At 37.8% G+C, this 20,537-nt stretch overlaps 1 protein-coding gene across 3 annotated transcripts; it reads right to left on the bottom strand.

Annotated features, from left to right (window-relative positions):
• Nucleotides 1-7,212: 7,212 nt before the first annotated feature.
• LOC144433537 (transformer-2 protein homolog beta-like) lies at nucleotides 7,213-19,959 on the bottom strand. 3 transcript variants are annotated; one of them, XR_013480790.1, is made up of 9 exons: nucleotides 19,822-19,959; nucleotides 19,334-19,566; nucleotides 13,769-13,850; nucleotides 13,051-13,179; nucleotides 12,653-12,712; nucleotides 10,389-10,504; nucleotides 9,822-10,018; nucleotides 7,919-8,923; nucleotides 7,213-7,658 (listed from the first exon to the last, which is right to left on the bottom strand). XR_013480790.1 is itself a non-coding variant. In XM_078121846.1 (8 exons), the coding sequence occupies exons 1-8, from the start codon at nucleotides 19,852-19,854 to the stop codon at nucleotides 8,913-8,915; spliced, it is 861 nt and encodes a 286-aa protein (XP_077977972.1). In that variant the 5' UTR covers nucleotides 19,855-19,959; the 3' UTR covers nucleotides 7,213-8,912. The 3 variants fall into 3 exon arrangements, 2 of the variants coding, with proteins under 2 accessions (XP_077977972.1, XP_077977973.1); XM_078121846.1 differs by having other exon boundaries at nucleotides 7,213-8,923; XM_078121847.1 differs by lacking the exon at nucleotides 13,051-13,179 and adding an exon at nucleotides 12,873-13,001 and having other exon boundaries at nucleotides 7,213-8,923.
• Between the last annotated feature and the right edge of the window lie 578 nt (nucleotides 19,960-20,537).

The raw sequence follows: 20,537 nt of genomic DNA, 5'->3' as shown, positions 1-20,537 counted from the left end.
TTATTCCTTACAAAGAACCTACACCGTAACTATACAGATATCGATACAAATGATACAGATGTGGAAAACTTGTTATCAGAAACGCCACCCTGCGTGCGTGATATTACAACGTCCATTGATTACTAATATCAGCATGTTGCACCAATAGTTTTAGTTTGTGTCTGTCTAACTTGCATATACCTTGATTTTCATAGTTAGGCCTAAAATAATTGTTTGGTTCCGGTTACCCGACTCCACCTAGTTTTTCACGCCAACCCTAAACTTTTTACGTACTCTAGAAACAATAATAAAATCGCAAAAATTGCGAAGTCTCGCAAGAAATAGTAGATGCGGAAACTGACATCAACTTAAAAAGACAATATGAAATTGTTCTTCCAATCTGTATAATGGCTGTGCATCTGATGAGAAGAAACCAATAACACAGAGACTATATGGAAAACAACGGAAAACATAACTACCTGAACTAGACACTCACATAAGAAAAATATGTATGTAAAAAATAAATTAAAAAATCTACCTACCCCACCTATTCTAAGATTGAGCGTAATCGGAACCTCAATTACACATATAGTATATACTCGTGCTGGGATACTAATCAGTTCAGATTTGCAGACAGTAATCAAACACACACACACACACACACACACACACACACACACACACACACACACACACACAACAAACAAACAGACAGACAAACCATTTCTCTGATAAATCCAACATGTCATTAGATAAATATGGACTCGGAGGTCAGTCAATAATCGATGTAACATATCCAGTGTTAATGAATAGATTGATTTAATATAGGTTGGCCAATCAACGATATGAGTGATTAATCGAATTAATCATCTAATTGGCTAACCCACAGCATCACACCAACTGTTGTTAACAAACTGGATACTTTGAATGTTGTTCGTTGTTTATCAGTGCGGTCCTATTTTATACTATAATTTCTAAGTGTTTTCTAATGACCTGACCGACCCTATATTTTGTGAATCTGACATTCTTTAACGCCGACTAGAGAAAATACTCATTGATGGCAGCGACACCACTGGACAAGCTTAAATTTGGACAAAAATGATTGTTTATGGCAGAAATTTGTGACTTGTAGTATCTTTTTTAAAATTAGTTTTCGGTATTTGTATAGTGAAATGAATTCATGGTTATTGTCAGGGGAATTTAATGAAGTTTTCACAGAAAAATGAGGAAACGGGTTACTCAATTTTTTTGTTGTATTTTGTCGGTATTTATGACTATTGTAAAACAGTTAATTTAAAAGAGTTCATTTTGAGTAGTTTTTCGTTAAAAAACTTTATAGAAGTCACACATATATTTCACTTTGTTTGGTTATCGACGATTCAAATAAACCGACTTGCGGGAAACATTCATTATTAGGAAAACCATTCTAATACAAATATATACATGTATTATAATACAATATGTACTTTCACTAGTCTCGTTAGGAACGATACCCACTTTATATAACGGAAGAATTGAATTTCTTAGTTACTTCAGTTTGATGATCAGATACTCAAAAAGTAAATGAAGGAAACGGAGAAACGAAAATAGAGAGAGGGTTGTGGACAGATACGAGTACGGTAAGGAGCAAAGGTGAGAAAAAGAAATTACAGGAAAAAACAGAAATTCAAATTATCCGGAATAAAGTAGAGAATATGACTAGATGTAAAGGTATTTGATTATGTTTGACCACGGCCAAGTAAGAAAGTGGTTTGACGGGTTAAAGGCGTACCAATTTCAATGATGGAAGTAAGTGGAAAGAAATGGTGAATATACATCGTAATAATGCCCGCCAATCAAGTTTGTCTGTTGCTAACGTAGTTGAACTAAAACAAACGAAATTAGGTTTTGAATGATGTACGAGTGATGTATATAATATATAATCTACATAGATGATAACTGTCGAAGTCATGGTGAGAGCACACTCGAGTATACGTTGATAGGCATTTTACGTATCTACGCATGAGACAGTGTTCCCTTGACGCGTAGAAGTCGATCATACATATGCTTTTAAAAATAGATTTCATTCCTTCGCAAAATATTGGTCGATAACCGCGTGTTGATTTCCTGAAATTTGGTATTAACGTTTGTCAATTTGTGGCCATATCATGAAATTGATTTCCTCTTGCAAATCATTCAATGTCGAAGCGCCCTTTGGGGTACTACAATGCATGTAGTCATTTTTTAAGTAGTCCGTGATAACCATACATGTATCTGTAGACGCATTGGCGACATATGCTTTCTAACCATTATTCTACTCAATATCACAGAGATAAACGAAAAAAATATGAGTAGGAGCGTCATCATGTGCTGAGTACAAGTACTTCTTTGATATTTCTGTAACCACATCTGACTATTTTCTTGCAAAGTCGTGAGTATGGAAATGCAAGACTGCAAGGGATAAAAAAATGAACATTAGATGCTAGAACATCAGCAAGGGATTTACATACCCCGTGGCGCATGATTATGGCGGTTTGTTACCTCCAGGTACTTGGAACGTATCGGCACTACGACAACTCCTACTGGGGTGCGGTTTGCTGTCTGTAATTTGATGCTTGTAGACGACTGGCAAACCAGGATCTGTCATGATTATATACCTTGTCAGCGAATAAACAACTCCTCCCTCTTAACACTGATTCCACGCCCCAACACTGAGATTCGGAGCATCGCCCACTCATTCAGTCCAGTAGTCGAATTGCCTCTGTATTATCGAAGTTTTGTTACATGTCGGTGACACCGCAAGAATGGGCTGTCGTTAAAACTTAATTAACCCTGTCACGTGATATCCGAGTACGTCATTAATTGCAAAATGACGTCATCCGTTTATAGTGCTACAAAGAATCTGTTATTGGACTAAAAAGGAAGTAAAAAAGAAATTCAGTTTATATTTGAATAATTGAAAATATCCAAATTGTGCACAAAGGAAAAATGTTGCTTTAGAAACTGTTGAAAGGAAACAATTGGTACTAGGTGTCAATAATGAATTTCCTTAACCAATTCCCTAGTGGAACGTGCTCATTATATTATTTGGTGATTTTAACCGAGGTGGAGTCTTCATAATCATTATCACCTAAGTACAATGTATATATTGTGTGTATACGGTGCAAATTATAACAAAACAACATTAATAAAGTAGCCAGGAATATTTACGAGATGGGGGTCGTCGATGATAGACTTTTACCAGCGAAAACACAAACTTTCACCATGTTTATGGGAATTGTGGGGAAAGCTGGCGATTTAACAGTGATTATAATAGTATTAAAACAATGTATCATGGTAATGTAAATAGCACCTAAGAGAAACTAAACTCATTGTACATCATAACCAAAGTAAAGTGATTACAAAATACAAACTTACACTTCTTAGATTAGGATTTGTTACTTAAACCTCAGAGCCTAAACATGCCATGGAAAGCATCACATAGTCTTACGAATACTAGAAGTTCATCGTTTGTTTGTAAAGTGATATCAAGGCTCCGGATCCCCCGTTTTACTTGTGCAATAGCACGTCGTATTCTACTCACTACGTTTTGTGATGTGTGAATTTCCAATTCAATTTGTCTCAGAGCGCATGGCGCGAAAGGTCATAAAATTGACACTTCAAAGGTTACATCTTTCCAACGTCTTCAATACATAGCTAAATTAGATTGTTTCCCATTTATATAGCATTATTCAGACACTGTCCCTTACATACATAAAGCTGCAGCCAACGAATAAATTTTTTGAAGTCATTACCGAAGTTGCTTGGAAACCATTAAACAATAATTTTGCAATTTATTTTTACTTAAATGGAAGTAGCTCTATCCCCTCTCTTTGATGTACTAAAAAATGTCCTCCTACACTAGTACCCCCCCCCCCCCTCCCCCACGCGATAATCTCCACGGTACCCTATACTGGCCGTCCTCTCCCCGTCACAACCAATACCCCTATCCTAATAAAGGTTGTGGTGCATTTAAATAAGGATGTTCCCTTATTTATGTTCAACAACCGTTTTGTTCGCTCCTCTCCCCCCCCCCCCCTTCCCACAGCTGGAACGAGTTTCAGAGTAGCATAGTTTGCATTTCCTTGTACCCCATTCCATTGACAGACGCCCTCTAGATCTTCAACTGAAATCGCGCAATTGCATCTCCCCTCTCTCCCTCCCTCCCCCCCCTCTCTCTCTCTCTCTCTCTCTCTCACACACACACACACACACAATCTGTTCACATTTCAATCGCTTTGAACGAATGTATTTCATCATAAAACCCAAGTTGGTTAGCTTTCACACAGCAAATGGGCAGAGTGTAACAAAATTCCTGTATCACTATCAAAAATGTCATAAGTAGTTGCACGACCTAGCTACTTTCGAGACATCTAGTTGAATAAATTCCTCGAGATAATATCGACTATTTGAGAGAATAATCTTACCAAATTAAATATATAGAAATCTCATCTCTCTACAACGTGTCCGATCGAGTGGCGCAGTTGAAATACTCGTACATTGCGTATTACGTCACAGCTAATATCGAGTGTTTCAAAAAAAATTCTCAACACATTGTTCTGCTGATTCTCTATCAGCAAAGGGTTGGTAAGGATCAGGGTAAGGATCGTATTGTGGTAATAGTAGCCAATAAATACTCAACACATCCTCTAGCATTTTGTCGGGTGATGGCGCCTTCCATAAGGGATATCGGTAGTAAGAGACTGAAGTCTGAACCATTGTGAAATGCCGAGAAATAAAAATGAAGAAAAAAAATATATATAGAAAGCAAATACAAATACAAATGTAACGTCATCAAAAGTCAGCCTTTTTAACCGCATAGTAAATGTATGTTCATATGTGCCGCACTTTGACCCCTGTTCAACTCGTGACTTTTCCCCGGGGGCGGTACCCGTGGTCAGCTCTGGTAGGGGAGTGTGTAGTCAGTGCTGGAAACCCCACGCCGCCCCATTTCTGACCCGCTTTGACCAAAAATCCATACCCCATTTTAGACCATTACAGGTTTATCTTTCTAAAAGATGACAGTTTTACATTTTCCTTAGGAGGCAACATTTTGGAGCAATTAATGGCAGTTATGATTTGGTAAAGGATGTTGGAACACATTTTAGACCAGGCCAAATACATGAATAATGCAAAGTGGACCCCGTTTTAGACTCTTCAGCTCGAAAAAAACAGACCCCATTTTAGACCAAAGGGCTGGAAAACACACCCCAAAGGGCGGCACATATACATATACTCAAATAAGGGAAGTAGCCCCCCCCCCCCCCCCCCGGGACTTTTTAATGTAGGAACATATGTACGATCTTTGACCCCATATTTGCCCGACAGTTGCTTAGTCCCTTATGTGGAAATATTTTGGACACTTTTGACTTATTTTCTGGTTGAATTTAGACATGTGGCCCTAAGTTTCATAATGCACATGTAATTTTCACAAAGTACCAGTCCTACCTGTATTAGTAAGGTCCCTGTCAGTCATGTAGAGTGAAAAGTATAAACAGTTTGTTCAGGTTCCAAGATGCACTGCGTTAGACGCCTTAGTTTGTTGTATGTTTGTTTTGTCTGTATTACATTTGGTGTGGCATTTTTATTGTTAAAGAACGGACTCTTTTGTGAGTGATTTGTCAAAACACTAATAGCGCAAGTGACATTGTAGCAAAACTGCATAGTTTATCACACCATCCACGAGCAAAGTTGAACAAAAAATATGGAATATAAACTCGTTCTACGTCAACGTGTGTCTACTTCACTGGTTCTGCCGTGCTATGTGCGAAATGAGTCATAACGTTCAAAATTGCCAATATTTTCCCCCGTTTTTCTTTGATATTACTAGCGCTGGTATAATTATGTTATTCTCCGACGTTTTTCTTCATTCAACCAGAAAATACTCATGTCCCATAAGGGTTGTTACTACTGTCTGGCGACTCGTAGTGACAAAGGCCCCTTAGGTCACCCGTATTTTCTTTGGCTGGATGATGACAAATAGTGGGGATGACATTGTAACTATTCAACCTTGTACGTGAAAGTCTTCAACTGTCTAATTTTGAAAACGTTATGACTCAGCTGGGTATCAACTGAATGGTGTTAGTATGTTTATGATAAGGATGCAATGGGTCCTTAGTCTAAACATGATAACCATACAACCTGACTTGCACGCTTCCAAAAGTCTGGGGGCTGTAAATCTCAGACTAACAATTACAATTTGGTGGTCTGAATATAATTATAAATGTTCCTCATACCAACATGGGCATATAACAATTCCAGTGAAGATTGGCCATGTCTGAATGACTTTGGATATAACTGAGAAGTAAATTCAATGGGGAGGGAGAGCAGAGCAACTTCACCATTCCATTAAAACTGGTAAATATTTTAGTGTGTAGAACTTGGGGGAAGGGTGGGGACAGACACTTCGGTTAATACCAGTCCAGAACTTAAATTCTCTGTACCTGGAATAGTATATTACTGCCTCATGTGTCTAGGCACATACAAATAATGAATATCTGATTTGTTGGTCAACGCTACAACTTTTCTGCTTCACATGCAATACTACAGAGCATGCAAGAATAAGTTGACTCCTTGTTCCGTTGGACCCTCTAGCATGAGGTAAAAAGCTATTGCAGGTACTGAGAATTGGGTTTAAAGGAATTACAATAGGGAACTTGCAATCCAGACTGAGCATGCTCAGATGCAAAGGACTATGGGATTATCTGTGGTTATCGTAATATCTTATCTGGGGCTACCTATGAAATAAACCTCCCACACTGGTCAAGCTAAATGACTTGATCATTCGTGGTTATAAACAATTTAACAACATTGTTTACAATACTAATTGATTAGTACATGTATTTATTATCACATTTCCCATGATGCAACATTCAACATGGCGGGTTTGCAAGTTCCCTATTACCAGTAGCGAGTCCTTTTTTTCAAGCAAGATATATGTATGGCTCGGCAACACAGTCACATGGATATATCTTTGTCTTGTTATCTTTCACAGTCACTATTAAAGTGTTTTCAAGAGGCCTTCTTGTCGTCCAAATTAGAATGACATACAAAATGAACTGTGTTCAAAGAGTGAAAATAATCATTTCCAAAAAGCAGTGTTATTCGGGATATCTTGGATGACACTGAATGATTTCCACAAATGTCCAACATACTGCCATGCCTAGAATAAACTACCACAAACAATACTAGCATTTTGATTTCAATATACTGATGTTTAATGACTGTTGTACTACAACAAAAACACATTCCAAATTGATAAAACATATTTCAGAACTGCCGCTGCACACATCTCTTGACCTTGTCTTCTTAGTATACACCACTTTGGTCTCTTATCTGTGAATAAAAACAGAAGGCACGCCATCCCTGCCAAAACCCAATTCGTAGGTGACCCCATCATACTTACCCTCTAGAAAAACCCACATCTACACTCATCATTCTTCTTTGGACAGTAGAGGGGCGTCATATTTCACATGCTAACACAAAATGTTTCACTAAACTGTACAAATTCAACATGCTAACTACAACTGAAGACAACAAAATATAGTAGAGCTTTTGGGACAATTTTACCCTGATTTTTTCTGAGTCTTCAGATTTTCTCTCTTCACTCTCTTGCTTGCTTGCTCTTCAATTTTTTTTCCTTCTTCAAGCTTCAATTGAAACTGAAAAGGCAATATATGTGATCAGTTTTTGTTTTTATGATTTGGTGACTGGATTGACTGAAATATGTTGGTTCTTTCCTTCAAAATCTTGCCAAGTTATCATGCTTTGAAAGGGTGTTTTGTTCAGACCAATTTATCAATTTTGTAACAAAGAGGTTTCTGACGAAAAATGTTCAATTGTACTGATGAGGAATAGTGGTTGGAATCAGAGAAATTATCGAAATATTGTCAATCGAAAAGGAAAGACAAAAGAAATTTACTTCATAATTCGCCATTCTTCAATCTTCAATTTTTCTCCCACTCGGGGATCAACATAAACTTCATTTCTAGCCTTCACTTTCATGAAGGCGGTAGATGACTTGCAAGATTTTAACCACTTCTTCTGAAAGTACTTCTCAAACTTAGTCACCACTTTCTTTCTTTCTCTCTTCATTTTCTTTTCTTCAAACTTGACCTTAGCAGTAGGTCGGTGAAGAGAGATGCCACTGAAAACTACTTCTCCTTCACCTTCCAAATATATACGGAGGATTTTCATTTTGCCCTACACATCGTTTTCTCTTCATTTTTCTTTTTCTTCAATTTCTTTCTCTTCAATTTGTAAGAGCATTTCTTCATGCCTATTAGACTACAACAAGAAATTCCAGTTAGCCCTTATAATGGTACTCTCATTTGTTTTATTTCCCATCAAGTTATACATACCTGCCCCCAATATGGTTCACCTATCACTATTGTACAGAGTATCAGGAGGGACTATTCGTACATGTGGGGGAAATACAATGTCTGTGCTACAAAAACTCATCAAAATGTCTTGAAATTTATCAGGCATATCTGCAGGTACTCTTATTTCGTCTTTTAAATTCTTCTCAAATGTCACAGCTCTATCAAATATACATTAAAAGTTAAAGTTCAAAGTTCATAACACTATACCGGGGTCTTGAATAACCCTAGTGATTTCTCTAAAATGACAAGCAAAATACAAAAACTAATAATCCTAACTACAGCAACTCTACCTCTGACTACAAGGTGGAAAGGAATATCAATGTCTTAAATGTGAAATACTGAATCTTACATCTTGCTCTACACAACTGTGAATGCAACGCCATCTCATTGATCGGCTTGCAAGAAATTAAAAAAAACAACACTATTTTTCTATCTCAATGTTTGAAGGCTAAGTAAAGGCTAAAGAAACACAAAGCAGAAAGTCCTGTGGGTTGGGTCTCCAGTTAAAACAGCTGTCACTGACTTTGGATCAGTTTAATATCGTCCTACATGGGTGAAAAAAAGAGCATAAATGACAAATCAGAGATTTATATATGTACATACATGGCTCGAGAAACGCTTGAATTGTCTATGACTTCAGTAATATTGTGAAACATACATTTCTAACCCAAATATTTCACATAGAGACTGAGCTCCTCTTCATTGGTGGGGTCTATAGTTCAAAGAAATCAAGTTCTGGCTTACTATAAATAACTGGGCTGAATCAATATATATTTAAATACTTGGGTTAGGAATGTAAGGTTTGCAATGATTTATTTATAGACAGACTCTCAATAAGGTACAATTAATTTCAATCCACCCGAAACTAGCATTTTGAAAAAAAAGACAGATTTTCCTATTTCATGGTTCAGGTTAACATTTACAGATAATCGTAAACTTTGTTATTCAGAATTACATGGTGTTTTAATTAGTTATCAAGCAATTTTCCATAAAACACATTTAAAAGTTAAACCAAGTCTTTTAGATGAGTAGTTTTGTTACATATTGCCAAAATTATGTCGTATGACTACGGTAATTCGAGATGGAGAGGTTTACTAGCCAGACATCTATTTTTAGGCTGGTTGATTTGCAAATCTCATTTCCCTGGAGTAGTGACTGCAGGGTGGATATTTCACAACTTTCCACAAGAAGTTTGAAACCAAAGGATTTCTAAGATTAGCCAGCAGACATTTTCTGTGTAGATACTAGAAAATTTGACATAATGTTGATTAGTCTGAAAGATACGACATTCATGCCACGCTATCAGCCAGCACTCATTATGGTTAAGAAGACTGAATAAGATGACATATCTTACAGTCCAAGTGTTGACGTGATGTGGAGGAAACAAACACCCACATTACGTTAATACCTGGAAGTGATCAAGATGTTTAAATGTCTACTTACTTGGGGATCTGGAGTATGACCTCGACCGTGACCGTGAATATCGCCGTCTATAGTATGGTGATGGTGAGCGTCTGTTATAATATGGAGATGGTGACCTTCGGTATCTTGGTTCACGCTCACCACCACGTTCACGCTCATAATGTCTACTGCCACCACGTTCCCTACTATCATACTGGTCATATGCCGAACGCTTTGGACTGCAAAGAATGTAATAGTGATTTAGAAATGTGTAATCTAACAGATGATATAAAATGCTGTGTTGGAGTCCTAGTTTGTGCTATCGGTGTTGCACTTATGTAACTGATAAAATGAACTGCTATTTTAAAATTGAATTAAATAGAAAACAGAGGATTGAAGTTAATCAACCCCTCAACATTTTGCATTAGCAGTAACAAGATATAGAACTTCTAGATGTACCAATTCTATGTAGATCTGACTCAGGTAGAGGGAAGGCTTGAATAACATTGCATTAATTATCTTCTATTCTCATATTGCTAGACCAGAGGTGATATATCACTATTCACCAGCTATGCCACATTAAATTTATTTTACCGGTAGATTACTTACTATGTTGGTCTGCCCATATAGATACCAGGGGTTGGTGTGTGTGCTCGTTTTGTAATGGAGAAATCTACACGGATTCTTCTACCATCAATTTCCATACCATTTGTACGTTCCTTGGCCTGTTAATATAAGTGCATTACAAAGTTGAGAATACTACATTTGAGCAGAGAATTTCAGGACCTGAAAGCTTTTATTTTGTCTGAATCAAAATGTACCATTCCTATGGAGTACTTGAGGAAAGTTAGACACTATTGTATAAGTAGGTAATGTTAGTTGTATAAAAACTTGAGATACTAGTATACTATGTTCAGTTTCATAAAATGAAAGCTGGCTGATATTTTGGGAATAACCCTTCCATGAGTTAATGCCCAAAACTACTGAAAGTGTACAAAATCATTTTTGTTACACTTTCAGTAGTGTAAGGCATTAGCTCATACACAAGAGGGGGGGAGGGGGGTTCCAGAAACATCACATATCTCTCATTTTATTGGACTGTGTACATTTTACATCTCAACAATTTTTTTAATCTTATTCTAGTCCTAGCAATGTTTACATATGACATTTTATTGTCATCTGTTTGTTCAAGATAAGGGACAACTGTTTTTGGGATTTGCAGTTTGCTGCTACACTGGTACCTTTGAACTCTTCACAACTGCTTTCACTGGGTGTGGTTTCACAGCTGACATTCATGAATCATTGAATGTTCAAATCAGCTTGTTACATAATGCCACATTTCACGCATTTCTGAATATGGAACACATCAGTGTTATTTGTGGCTCTGGCTAATAATCCATGTTGATACAAAATTAACTACATTCTGTCCTCCTTGCTATCGAAAGTGAAATACTTCATTCCTACTGTAAGTCCTCATAAACAATAATAGTTTATGATTACATGATCAGGGTTCGTACACTCAAAGCAAAACAAAATTCCAGGACTTTCCAGGGGTTTTTCGTCAGTTTTCCAGGGGTATTCATATTGATTTTGGCCATTTTCCAGGGGTGTTGACACTAAAGTATATTTATTGAATGACATCTAATTGTCTGATGTGGACGAGAAAAATCAGCAACAGTTCCCATATGTCACAAAACATTTTAAAGGCAATCAACACTATGCAAGATATTGGTTTCAAAACCACGTTTACACGCTAAGATTAACGGAGAAACCTCTGTCCCTAAGTAGCCGTTTCGTCAAGCTAGTGCATTGATCGTGTAAGATTGAGTCGCAGCATTCGTAAGTCTAATTCAGACATATCCAGAAAAATAAATCAAAAACTAAAGTTTGTCCTCATTATTGTTTGGTTTGATGTAACTAGATTTATAAGCCGCCTAAAATAATTTTTTTCTTCAAAATTTTGAATAAAAACGTCATTTACGTAACGAAATTTCGAGCTATGAATAACTGAATACATTCATCGCTCGCGTCTCTATGTTTATGTACCGATGCCACGAGTTGCGGAACATCGCGATTTCAACTCAACTTGACCATTGACGAATGTTACTGTACCGGCGACAACATAAAACAGTAGTTTATTCTTTTAGAACATGTAACACAAATACCCATTTATCGACAAAATAAAAGTCACAACCGTACTTCCACAACCCGGAAATTCAACTGCACTTCCCTAGGCCCTAACCCTAGGGAAGTGCAGTTGAAGCGCCGAACTTGTAACAATTTCTAATCGAGGTTGATGATGCTTTGATACTCGCTACAGTGTTACGATAATCTTGTTAACAGACCTACTGTACATGTTACCCCGGCCGGGACTGTTACAATATCATGTCCCTGAAATGACGACTGGGAGATGTAGCAATATATGCAAGATCGAAAGAAACACTGCGGCGCCCATTCAACTAATACGCACGGTCTGTGGGGCAAAGTGTCTCGTGGAATGATCGCTTGACTGTCTGGGTTCAATCGGCGTGAATTTTGATTCATCACCCAGCGTGGCGAAAGACTTTGAAAATATTTTCGCGATTTCACATTTACGAGATTCAGAATCATATGAATGGGTGGCTCGAGCACGGACATGACGATCGTCAATATTAATCGATCGATTGAACATGATCATTTTCCAGGGTTTTCCAGGGGTAGGGCGCATTTTTCCAGGGTTTTCCAGGGAGGGTTTGAAATTCCAGGGTTTTCCAGGACCGTGCGAACCCTGATGATACTTGTACTGAAACAGAAGGTCATCCAACTTGGTAAGCGACTAATCAATCCTACATTAAGTTTTGAGAAATGAATAAAACAAAACCACAAACACTTACCTCATTTGCATCATCAGGTGCTTCAAATGTAACAAATGCGAAACCACGTGATCTGCCAGTCTTAGAGAAAGAGAAAGATACAGCCATATTAATGCAAAATTTCAACAATGTCCCCCCAAACACCCTTCCCGATGTCAAATTTTCACACTGTACAGAACACTTGCCTGCCATTCATTTTTATGGAACCTACATATATTGTTATATAATCACATTTTTTTACCTGATGATCATAGACAACATTAACATTTTTCAGTGGACCATATCTTTGAAATGAATCCCTCAGATCTCTTTCTGTAGTTGACAGGCTCAGACCAAACACTCCCAGACATTCAGTAGTCCTTGGATTGGCCTACACAGTAAGATACAAGGTATAGAGAGAACAACTTAGCCATGATTACCTGCTGATCGTATACCACTGAAGCATGCTCAATTGGTCCATATCTGGAGAACACTTCCCTCAGATCTCTCTCAGTTGTATAAAGGCTTAAACCAAAAATGCCAAGGCATCTGTTAACACCCGGATTCTCCTGTTCAACAAAAGGATTCCAGGTATTTTGAGCACTTGGGTTATAATGTGACAATACTTGTTATATCATCATTTTTTTAGTGATTTGATAACAGACTGAAGTGAGCACACATCAAAATAAGTAAGAACATAACCACTACAATTTACCAGTATTGTAAACATAAAATGTTACAGTATCTCAACAAATAATCTCACCTAATCCTGGTGTATAGCTTGCAGGCATGTTTCTTCTTGTGCAAGTTTTTTGTTCAAGTGACTGACCCCCGCGGAACAGAAAACTTACCAAATGAGTGACATGACTTTTAGTAATCCCTAAATCCCTTTCGTTTTGTTTTTAAATTGTTCTTCATTCTGGATGAAAGGTGCAAATGCTGGTAATAACATGTAGTTGAAGCCCTTATGATAGTACCTATCATATTACAAGCAATCAATCATGTATGCCAAGAATGAAAACCAAAATACAATACAAATTACAATACAGTTGCACATAGGAGTACCAAAGGATGGAAATGTAAGATTATAGTGGAACTTGGATACTATTCCTCCACACAAAATTATCTTTGATGACATGCAATAAGTGGACTACCTACCCTGCTTCCAAGGTGACGCCTTCTGTTTGACATGGGAGATCTGCTGTGACTACGATATTCTCTACTTCTTGGGGACAAGTACCTGTTGATGGGGAAACACAAAAATCAAAATACTTTCAGTTGACTATCTAAATGTAAAAGGTTCCTAATGAGGGGATACATGTATCTCTATTAATAAATATTTTGTGATGTCCACTTTAATATTTGGGGATAGAGGTAAATAATGAAATAGGTTGTCGTTGATTCTGTGAAAGCTGGAAGGGCATGTTAGACAACTTGTGCATTTTCAAAATCTGACATATATGACATAATCATTGTATTACAGCCTTAGCATAGTTAGATTTCAATGGTGCAAAACCAATAAACAGTAATTTTGCCACAGTTAGGGAACCATGTTAACAGAAAGGGGTAAAAATGGCAGTGTTTCCCAATATAGTCTATGGTAATTTTCTGCAGTAGATTTTATGAACTTGTCTCCTTACACTGTTTACAACAAAAACTCTGATAAATAATCTAACTTCATATGAAGAATACTTCATTGAACTCAAAGTCAAACCAGTGTGGTGATAATAATTGTAATAATTAACAAGTCACATTTTATAAGATATGTCAACTCATCATCGATGATGGTCACGATTTCAAAGGTTAGGTGTAAATTTATGAGAGAAATCAACCCTACTGCTCTTAAGTCTATATACACTGATACAGGACCAATATCTAACAAATTGTTCCTTCTACCTTAATAATAATAATAATAATAATCTGTATTTACACTGGATAGTTCTTTAAGCATATAAACACTTGTCTCCCAAGAAGTCCAGTGAGGGCCATCCCTCATGGGTTCAGTGTTAATGCAGGAGGAAACCGGAGTACCCGGGGAAAACCTGCGTTGGTCGGTAGAGTCAAACTGAACGACACTCTTCTTACTTACAGCATGGTAAATTTAATTGAACCCCGACCGCAGTGGTAAGTGGTTTAACCACTCGACCACCGACAACAAAATGCAGTTCAGATACCTTTGATGAATTGTGTGGTCTTTGACTAATTAAAGGCCACACAGTTGGCCATCCATAAAAATGTTGCCATCAAGAACCTAACATTATAATGGCTGTGAAAATGGAAGACTTCTGATACCGTTTTAAGGATGAGATGCAGGTTCGTTGGTGAATTTTGGCCTTTTTTTTTTTTTTTGCTCATTATGAAGCTTCATGGTATGTGCCATCATTTGGTTAAAAGATTTTTTGAAAATCGTTCATTTTTTCCATTAATAAATTTGAAATGAAAAAACTCTAACGCTATATGTGTTTTATATGGTTTCATTCCTGAATGTTTATGTACAAAGATTTGCATACATAAAGAAGATTGACAGAAACGTTGATTACAGAAGAGTGTCTTTTCATATGCAAATGAGCCATAGCTAGTAGGCCTCTGTGCAATGACTGACGTGACATTATCTCTTAGCTGTGTTGTTGTACAAAACCAATCAAACTCGGTAAATTTAGTTATAACCAATAAAAAGTAAAAAAAATACCTCCTTTGAACCTGGACTTATGCACGTTGATTTTGACCAGTGCATCGGCTAAAAACGTTAGTGAAGCGGCCTACACTGCACTACAGCCGCACAGTCGCTTGTAAACTGTTACTCCTTTCCTAAATGGTACTTACAAGTTACATACAACACGTAGGGGGAGAGGGGGGGGGGGGGGGGGGGTATGACATTGCTACCGATTTCATAAGAATATCGCCAATCCCTATAATAACGTCATTGTTCTGTATTAGGACCGTTATAGACAAGAATAAAACCATTTAGGAAAGGAATAACAGTTTACAAGCGACTGTGACTACACTAGTCTACAGCCTTCAAGTGTACCCGACGCGACGGCGATGTATTAGATGACGGTTTTCAAGTACCATGCATGTAAAAAAAAACATACAAATCTCGAATATCTAACAGTATTGCAGGCTAATTGTTTTAGCCGATCGAAAAAAAATGATGTTTACAAAAATAAAACGATTTAATCAACACGTTGGCGCATCGAAAATGAACCACGCTATCTTCGAGACTTGTGAGTTCACGTCAGATGCGTGACATTGCATCGGCGATTTCCGGGTATTACATTTCTGTTTCTGTAAGATTCACAGAACGTGGCCGTAGACTAGCTTTGAACTTTCGCGTTGGTGGGTTTTGACAACGTCCTCTTCACATACTATATTATATGGCCGAGTCTGCTGACAAGCGCTTGTCACTAGAACAATATGCTGCTGACAAGCGTGACCTTTGACACACATTATGATGTGTTTTGGCGTCAAGTGTAAAACGTTCTTATTACCCTTGAAATTGATTGCACTTTATCACTTTATCAAACACCATCAGTTCTTAAAACTGTTAATTTACGTGTGATAGCTCCTGTTTTTTTCCAACAACCGCGAAGTCCGCCGCGTACACACATGTACACTTCACCGTCTATATGCTCCATGGCCATGGCCGCGTATGTGATGTAGTACTACGTGCAACGTGTAAACAGTAAAGGTAATTAATCTAAAACAACTAAAATTTGTTGCATCAATAACATTCATTATTGTGAAGGACAGGTAAAATGCGTATAGTTTTTGTGGTGCTGCGTGGTCTTTTTACTTGTTTTATCCCATGTGCAGTGATGGCCTCAAAGTAATGACATTTGACCTGAACAGCTGACGACAGCTCACCGGCCGCGCAAGTTAACCGCCGAATCGTGAAATAAACATTAAATCTCAAGTACTATTAAAGCTGGGGTGGGAAACTTGAAACTACTACAGGAAAACGACACGGTGACGGTATTACTCCATTCCGGGACTTAATTATGTCAAAGGTACAGGTCAGTACTAGCGCACATGTTGACGTCGACCAGGCTGTAGTACACACGTACGGTCGGCGCTTGTCACGAGAACAATATGCTGCTGACAAGCGCTTGTCACCAGACACTCCGATATTATATTATTCGGAGTGTCTAGTACCACCGCGGTGGCAGTAGCCGATCCTCACTGGAACGGCTAGTGCCACCACCCGCGATATTTCTCGTTGTTGAACATTTCCCAACAAATAAATCACACAGAACTCCTCGAACGCTTCCATTCTACCTTATAATACCAAATGCAAACTAATTATTTCATTTCTCGTGCAGCGCACAATCGCTCAAAAAGTCACCGTAACGGCAGCCATTCGGCCGGGCATGCACCGATGTCATGCATACGCTGACACTTGTGACACCACCACTACAGAGACTGGTTGTGCGCTGCGCGAGAAATTAAATAATAGCCTTCCATTTGGTGTTTTAAGGTAAAATGGAAGCATTTGAAGAGTTCTATGTGATTTATTTGGGAAATGTTCAGCGACGAGAAATATCGTGGCCCGGGGTATCGTGGGTGGTGGCACTAGCCGTTTCAGTGAGGAATGGCTAGTGCCACCGCGGTGGCAGTAGTCTCTCCAGTGAGGACCGGCTGCTGACACCGGGGTGGTACTAGACTCGGCCTATATTATTAGGGTTAAGGTCCTATAAATTGAGTGTGGCAACCACACTCTAACGATCGGCTTATCACGGCTCGATCCTTCGTGAACTTTCGAGACACGTCGACACCGAGTCACATGTACTGTAGTAGTATACGTGCGTTGCGTTGTTTATTTGCGTCTACGATGACGCTGTCTGAACGTAAACGGCAAAGAATTTGGCACCGAGCGATCCTCAAGGCTATTAAAGTTATAAAATGGAGATTTTGAAGGTACAAGTAGTTTAAATAAATGAGGTAATGTCTACTACGACTCCGAGTATCATAAAACGTCACTCGCAGTGGAAGAAAAACTGTTGACGTGAGTTCAAGTACCATTATTTATACCGTAGTTTTGTAACACTCCTTACAATTTGTATAACATTCCCGATGTCGTACGGTGTCGTGGTGTGGAAATTTGATTTCAGGGAAAGGATTAACTTTTTTTATTGTGTGTCTTCAACGAAACACCAACAACGTAGCAATGCCTAATACATGAGCAGGAATATGGAACGTAGCCCATATTCGAATCAAAACACGAACACCAACTGCGTAGAGCAAGAGCTTCGAATCCAAACCAGAAAGTATACTATGTAATGTCGAGAACGGCACGCGTACCGTATTAAAAGATTAAACCAAAGTCTCCACCCGTAGATGAATAATAGATGACTTGACACCTTTATCGCGGGAAACAAACACGTTTCTATCTGTAGCATTTCATGACCCTCCTAAAATACCCGATTTTCTTCATGTCTGTAGCAAAGCAACGTACACAACCAAATGGCAAGGATTGAGTAACATATTTGCAAGTCACAGAAAACAGCTGTTGCAATGTCTGTCGAATTTGAAAGCTTTTGTCGGGCGGAAGGAGTCCAATTGTGTTAATTAGCATTTTTCTACGTTCTTTATTTTGTATACTGTGTGAAGTTCAAAGCCATTTAACTTTGCGTCAGAACGTCCCAGCTGCGTCAAATTTGGAGACAATACTCGGAGACAGTGTGTCGAAAAAACGTTCCTCCGGATTGTTTAGTTTTTGAGGGAATCAAGAGATATTGCGTTGAGAAGTGTGAAAAGCGGTAATTTATGCAAAAAACACAAAAATACAACTTTGGATGATTATAACAAGACAATGAGAGACAAAATAAAAAATCCGGAGGAACGTTTTTTTGTTTATGTACATAGCTTTCATTTGAAGTCGAAAAGAGGACTATATTCAACTGTTTGTAAAAGTTAAATAGCTTTAAGTGAAAATCGTCAAAAAACACAGTTTTTGGGTACAGATCAATAATATGGTTAAAAATGTAAAAAATCACCACAGAAACCACAACTTCATACAAAGACTCGACATAATTAATGAAAAAAATGGTATATTTATCTTGTCTTTACTGTGAAATGTGATGGAGGAAAAATGAGCTAACGAACCTGCATCTCAACCTTAAAGTGGTCATATGGATGAGAATTTGGTATTTATTTTGGATTTTTATTTGATAACACAGCTTCACCATGTTTTTCTACTTGAATAAATAATGTAAAATAACGTATACCAAGTCCGTGTTCATAACTCAATACATTGCAAAAAGATGCACAAAGTGTAAAAAGTTTGTTATTGTACGTACAATAACAAACATTTACACACTGTTTAATGTTTTGCCGTTTATTGATATGTGAACATGGACTTGGTATATGTTATTTCACGTTATTTTTTCAAGTAGAAAAACATGGTGAAGCTGTTTTATCAAATAAAAATCCAAAATGAATACCAAATTCTCATCCATATGGCCACTTTAACACCACTGGAATGATCTGAACTGCATTTTATTCATTTCAATTTGAAAGTTACCACAAATTATATATCATTTACAACACTGGAAGTCATCTTGGCTCCCTTATTCATCACCTTGTACCAGGAGAACATAGCAAACACAGAAACTAACATAGGTGTAAAGAAACAAACCTGAACAAACAACTAAGGGATCACATTAATTATTCATTTCGATTTACATTTTTAGGTTAATTGTAATGGCTGCGTGTGCACTAACATACCTCTTTCGATTTCTTTTGTTGTATCTTGGTGATCTTGACCTCGATCGAGACCTAGACCGTGAGTATCGTCTCCTGCGATGGTCAGATCGTGAGTGAGATCTGGATCTTGACCTAGATTGAGACCGGGAGTATGATCTTGATCGAGACCTACTGACTGATCTGGACTGAGATCTTGACCTAGGACTACGTGAGCGGGAACGCGAAGGTGACCGAGACTTGCTACGATGACGATCCTGCAACAAAACACATAACAGCATGTAGACCTAGGTGGTTGAAATTTTCCGTACTGCTAGAATATTTTATTTGAAATAACATAACCTCAAATGCATGAACAATTATGAGAAGCCATATCGCACTTTGCAAAACTAATTTTGTAACAATAGGTATTTTCAGTTTTGCGTGTGACCACGCTTGCTTGGCGCGTGGCTGAACTGAAAACGGATTGTTCAGCGAAAAATTCACTATTCAAGTGTATATAGTATACTCACCCTTCTGTCATACTTGTCTTCTACGTCACTCATTTTTGTTTTTCAGTAAATTAATTTTGTAATGGGCACTTTAAAGAAGAGGACGCTAAATATTTGTGCAGATGTAGGCACGACACGAAAACGTTCTGCAAAATGGCGACAGCGTGAAGTACTTCTGAAATAACGCGAGATTTTCGGAGACTTCGAGCAAGCGCCAGTTAGACCATGTAATCCTAATACTTGCATCGTTAAATATACCTAATTTTTTGTCCTAGTTTAGGGAAAATGAATATTTAAATAATTAAAACTATTTACTCATATGTATATATGATCTAGGCTTATATACACACTGTAGTTTCGACGGATGGTGAGTAGAACTTAGACTTAATAATCGGAATATGTATTAGTTAATGAGGGTCTTTTTGTCAAGTCTCGTTTATTCAAATTACATCACCGCAAGTGACGCGTGCGTGTTTCACGTTTGCATTACCTGTGACGACGCGACCCTCTGCATGCACCAACGTGCCATTATAATCCTATATATATGTTTTATTGCAATAATTCCCTAATAGTCAGGTTATTGTGATTTCTACCTAGGACAGTATATAATGGAAGCCAAAGTAAATTGGTGAGAATTCACTATTTTGCTATATAAGTAGTAATAGTATATTTATCAGAACACGCATCATGCATCATGACTTCAAATTTTAAAGTGTAACAGTGCTGAAGGGCGCAGC

Source organism: Glandiceps talaboti, chromosome 4 (genome assembly GCF_964340395.1).
Source record: "Glandiceps talaboti chromosome 4, keGlaTala1.1, whole genome shotgun sequence".
Taxonomy (NCBI): Eukaryota; Metazoa; Hemichordata; class Enteropneusta; family Spengelidae; genus Glandiceps; species Glandiceps talaboti.
This window is presented reverse-complemented; position numbering and strand designations above follow the sequence as displayed.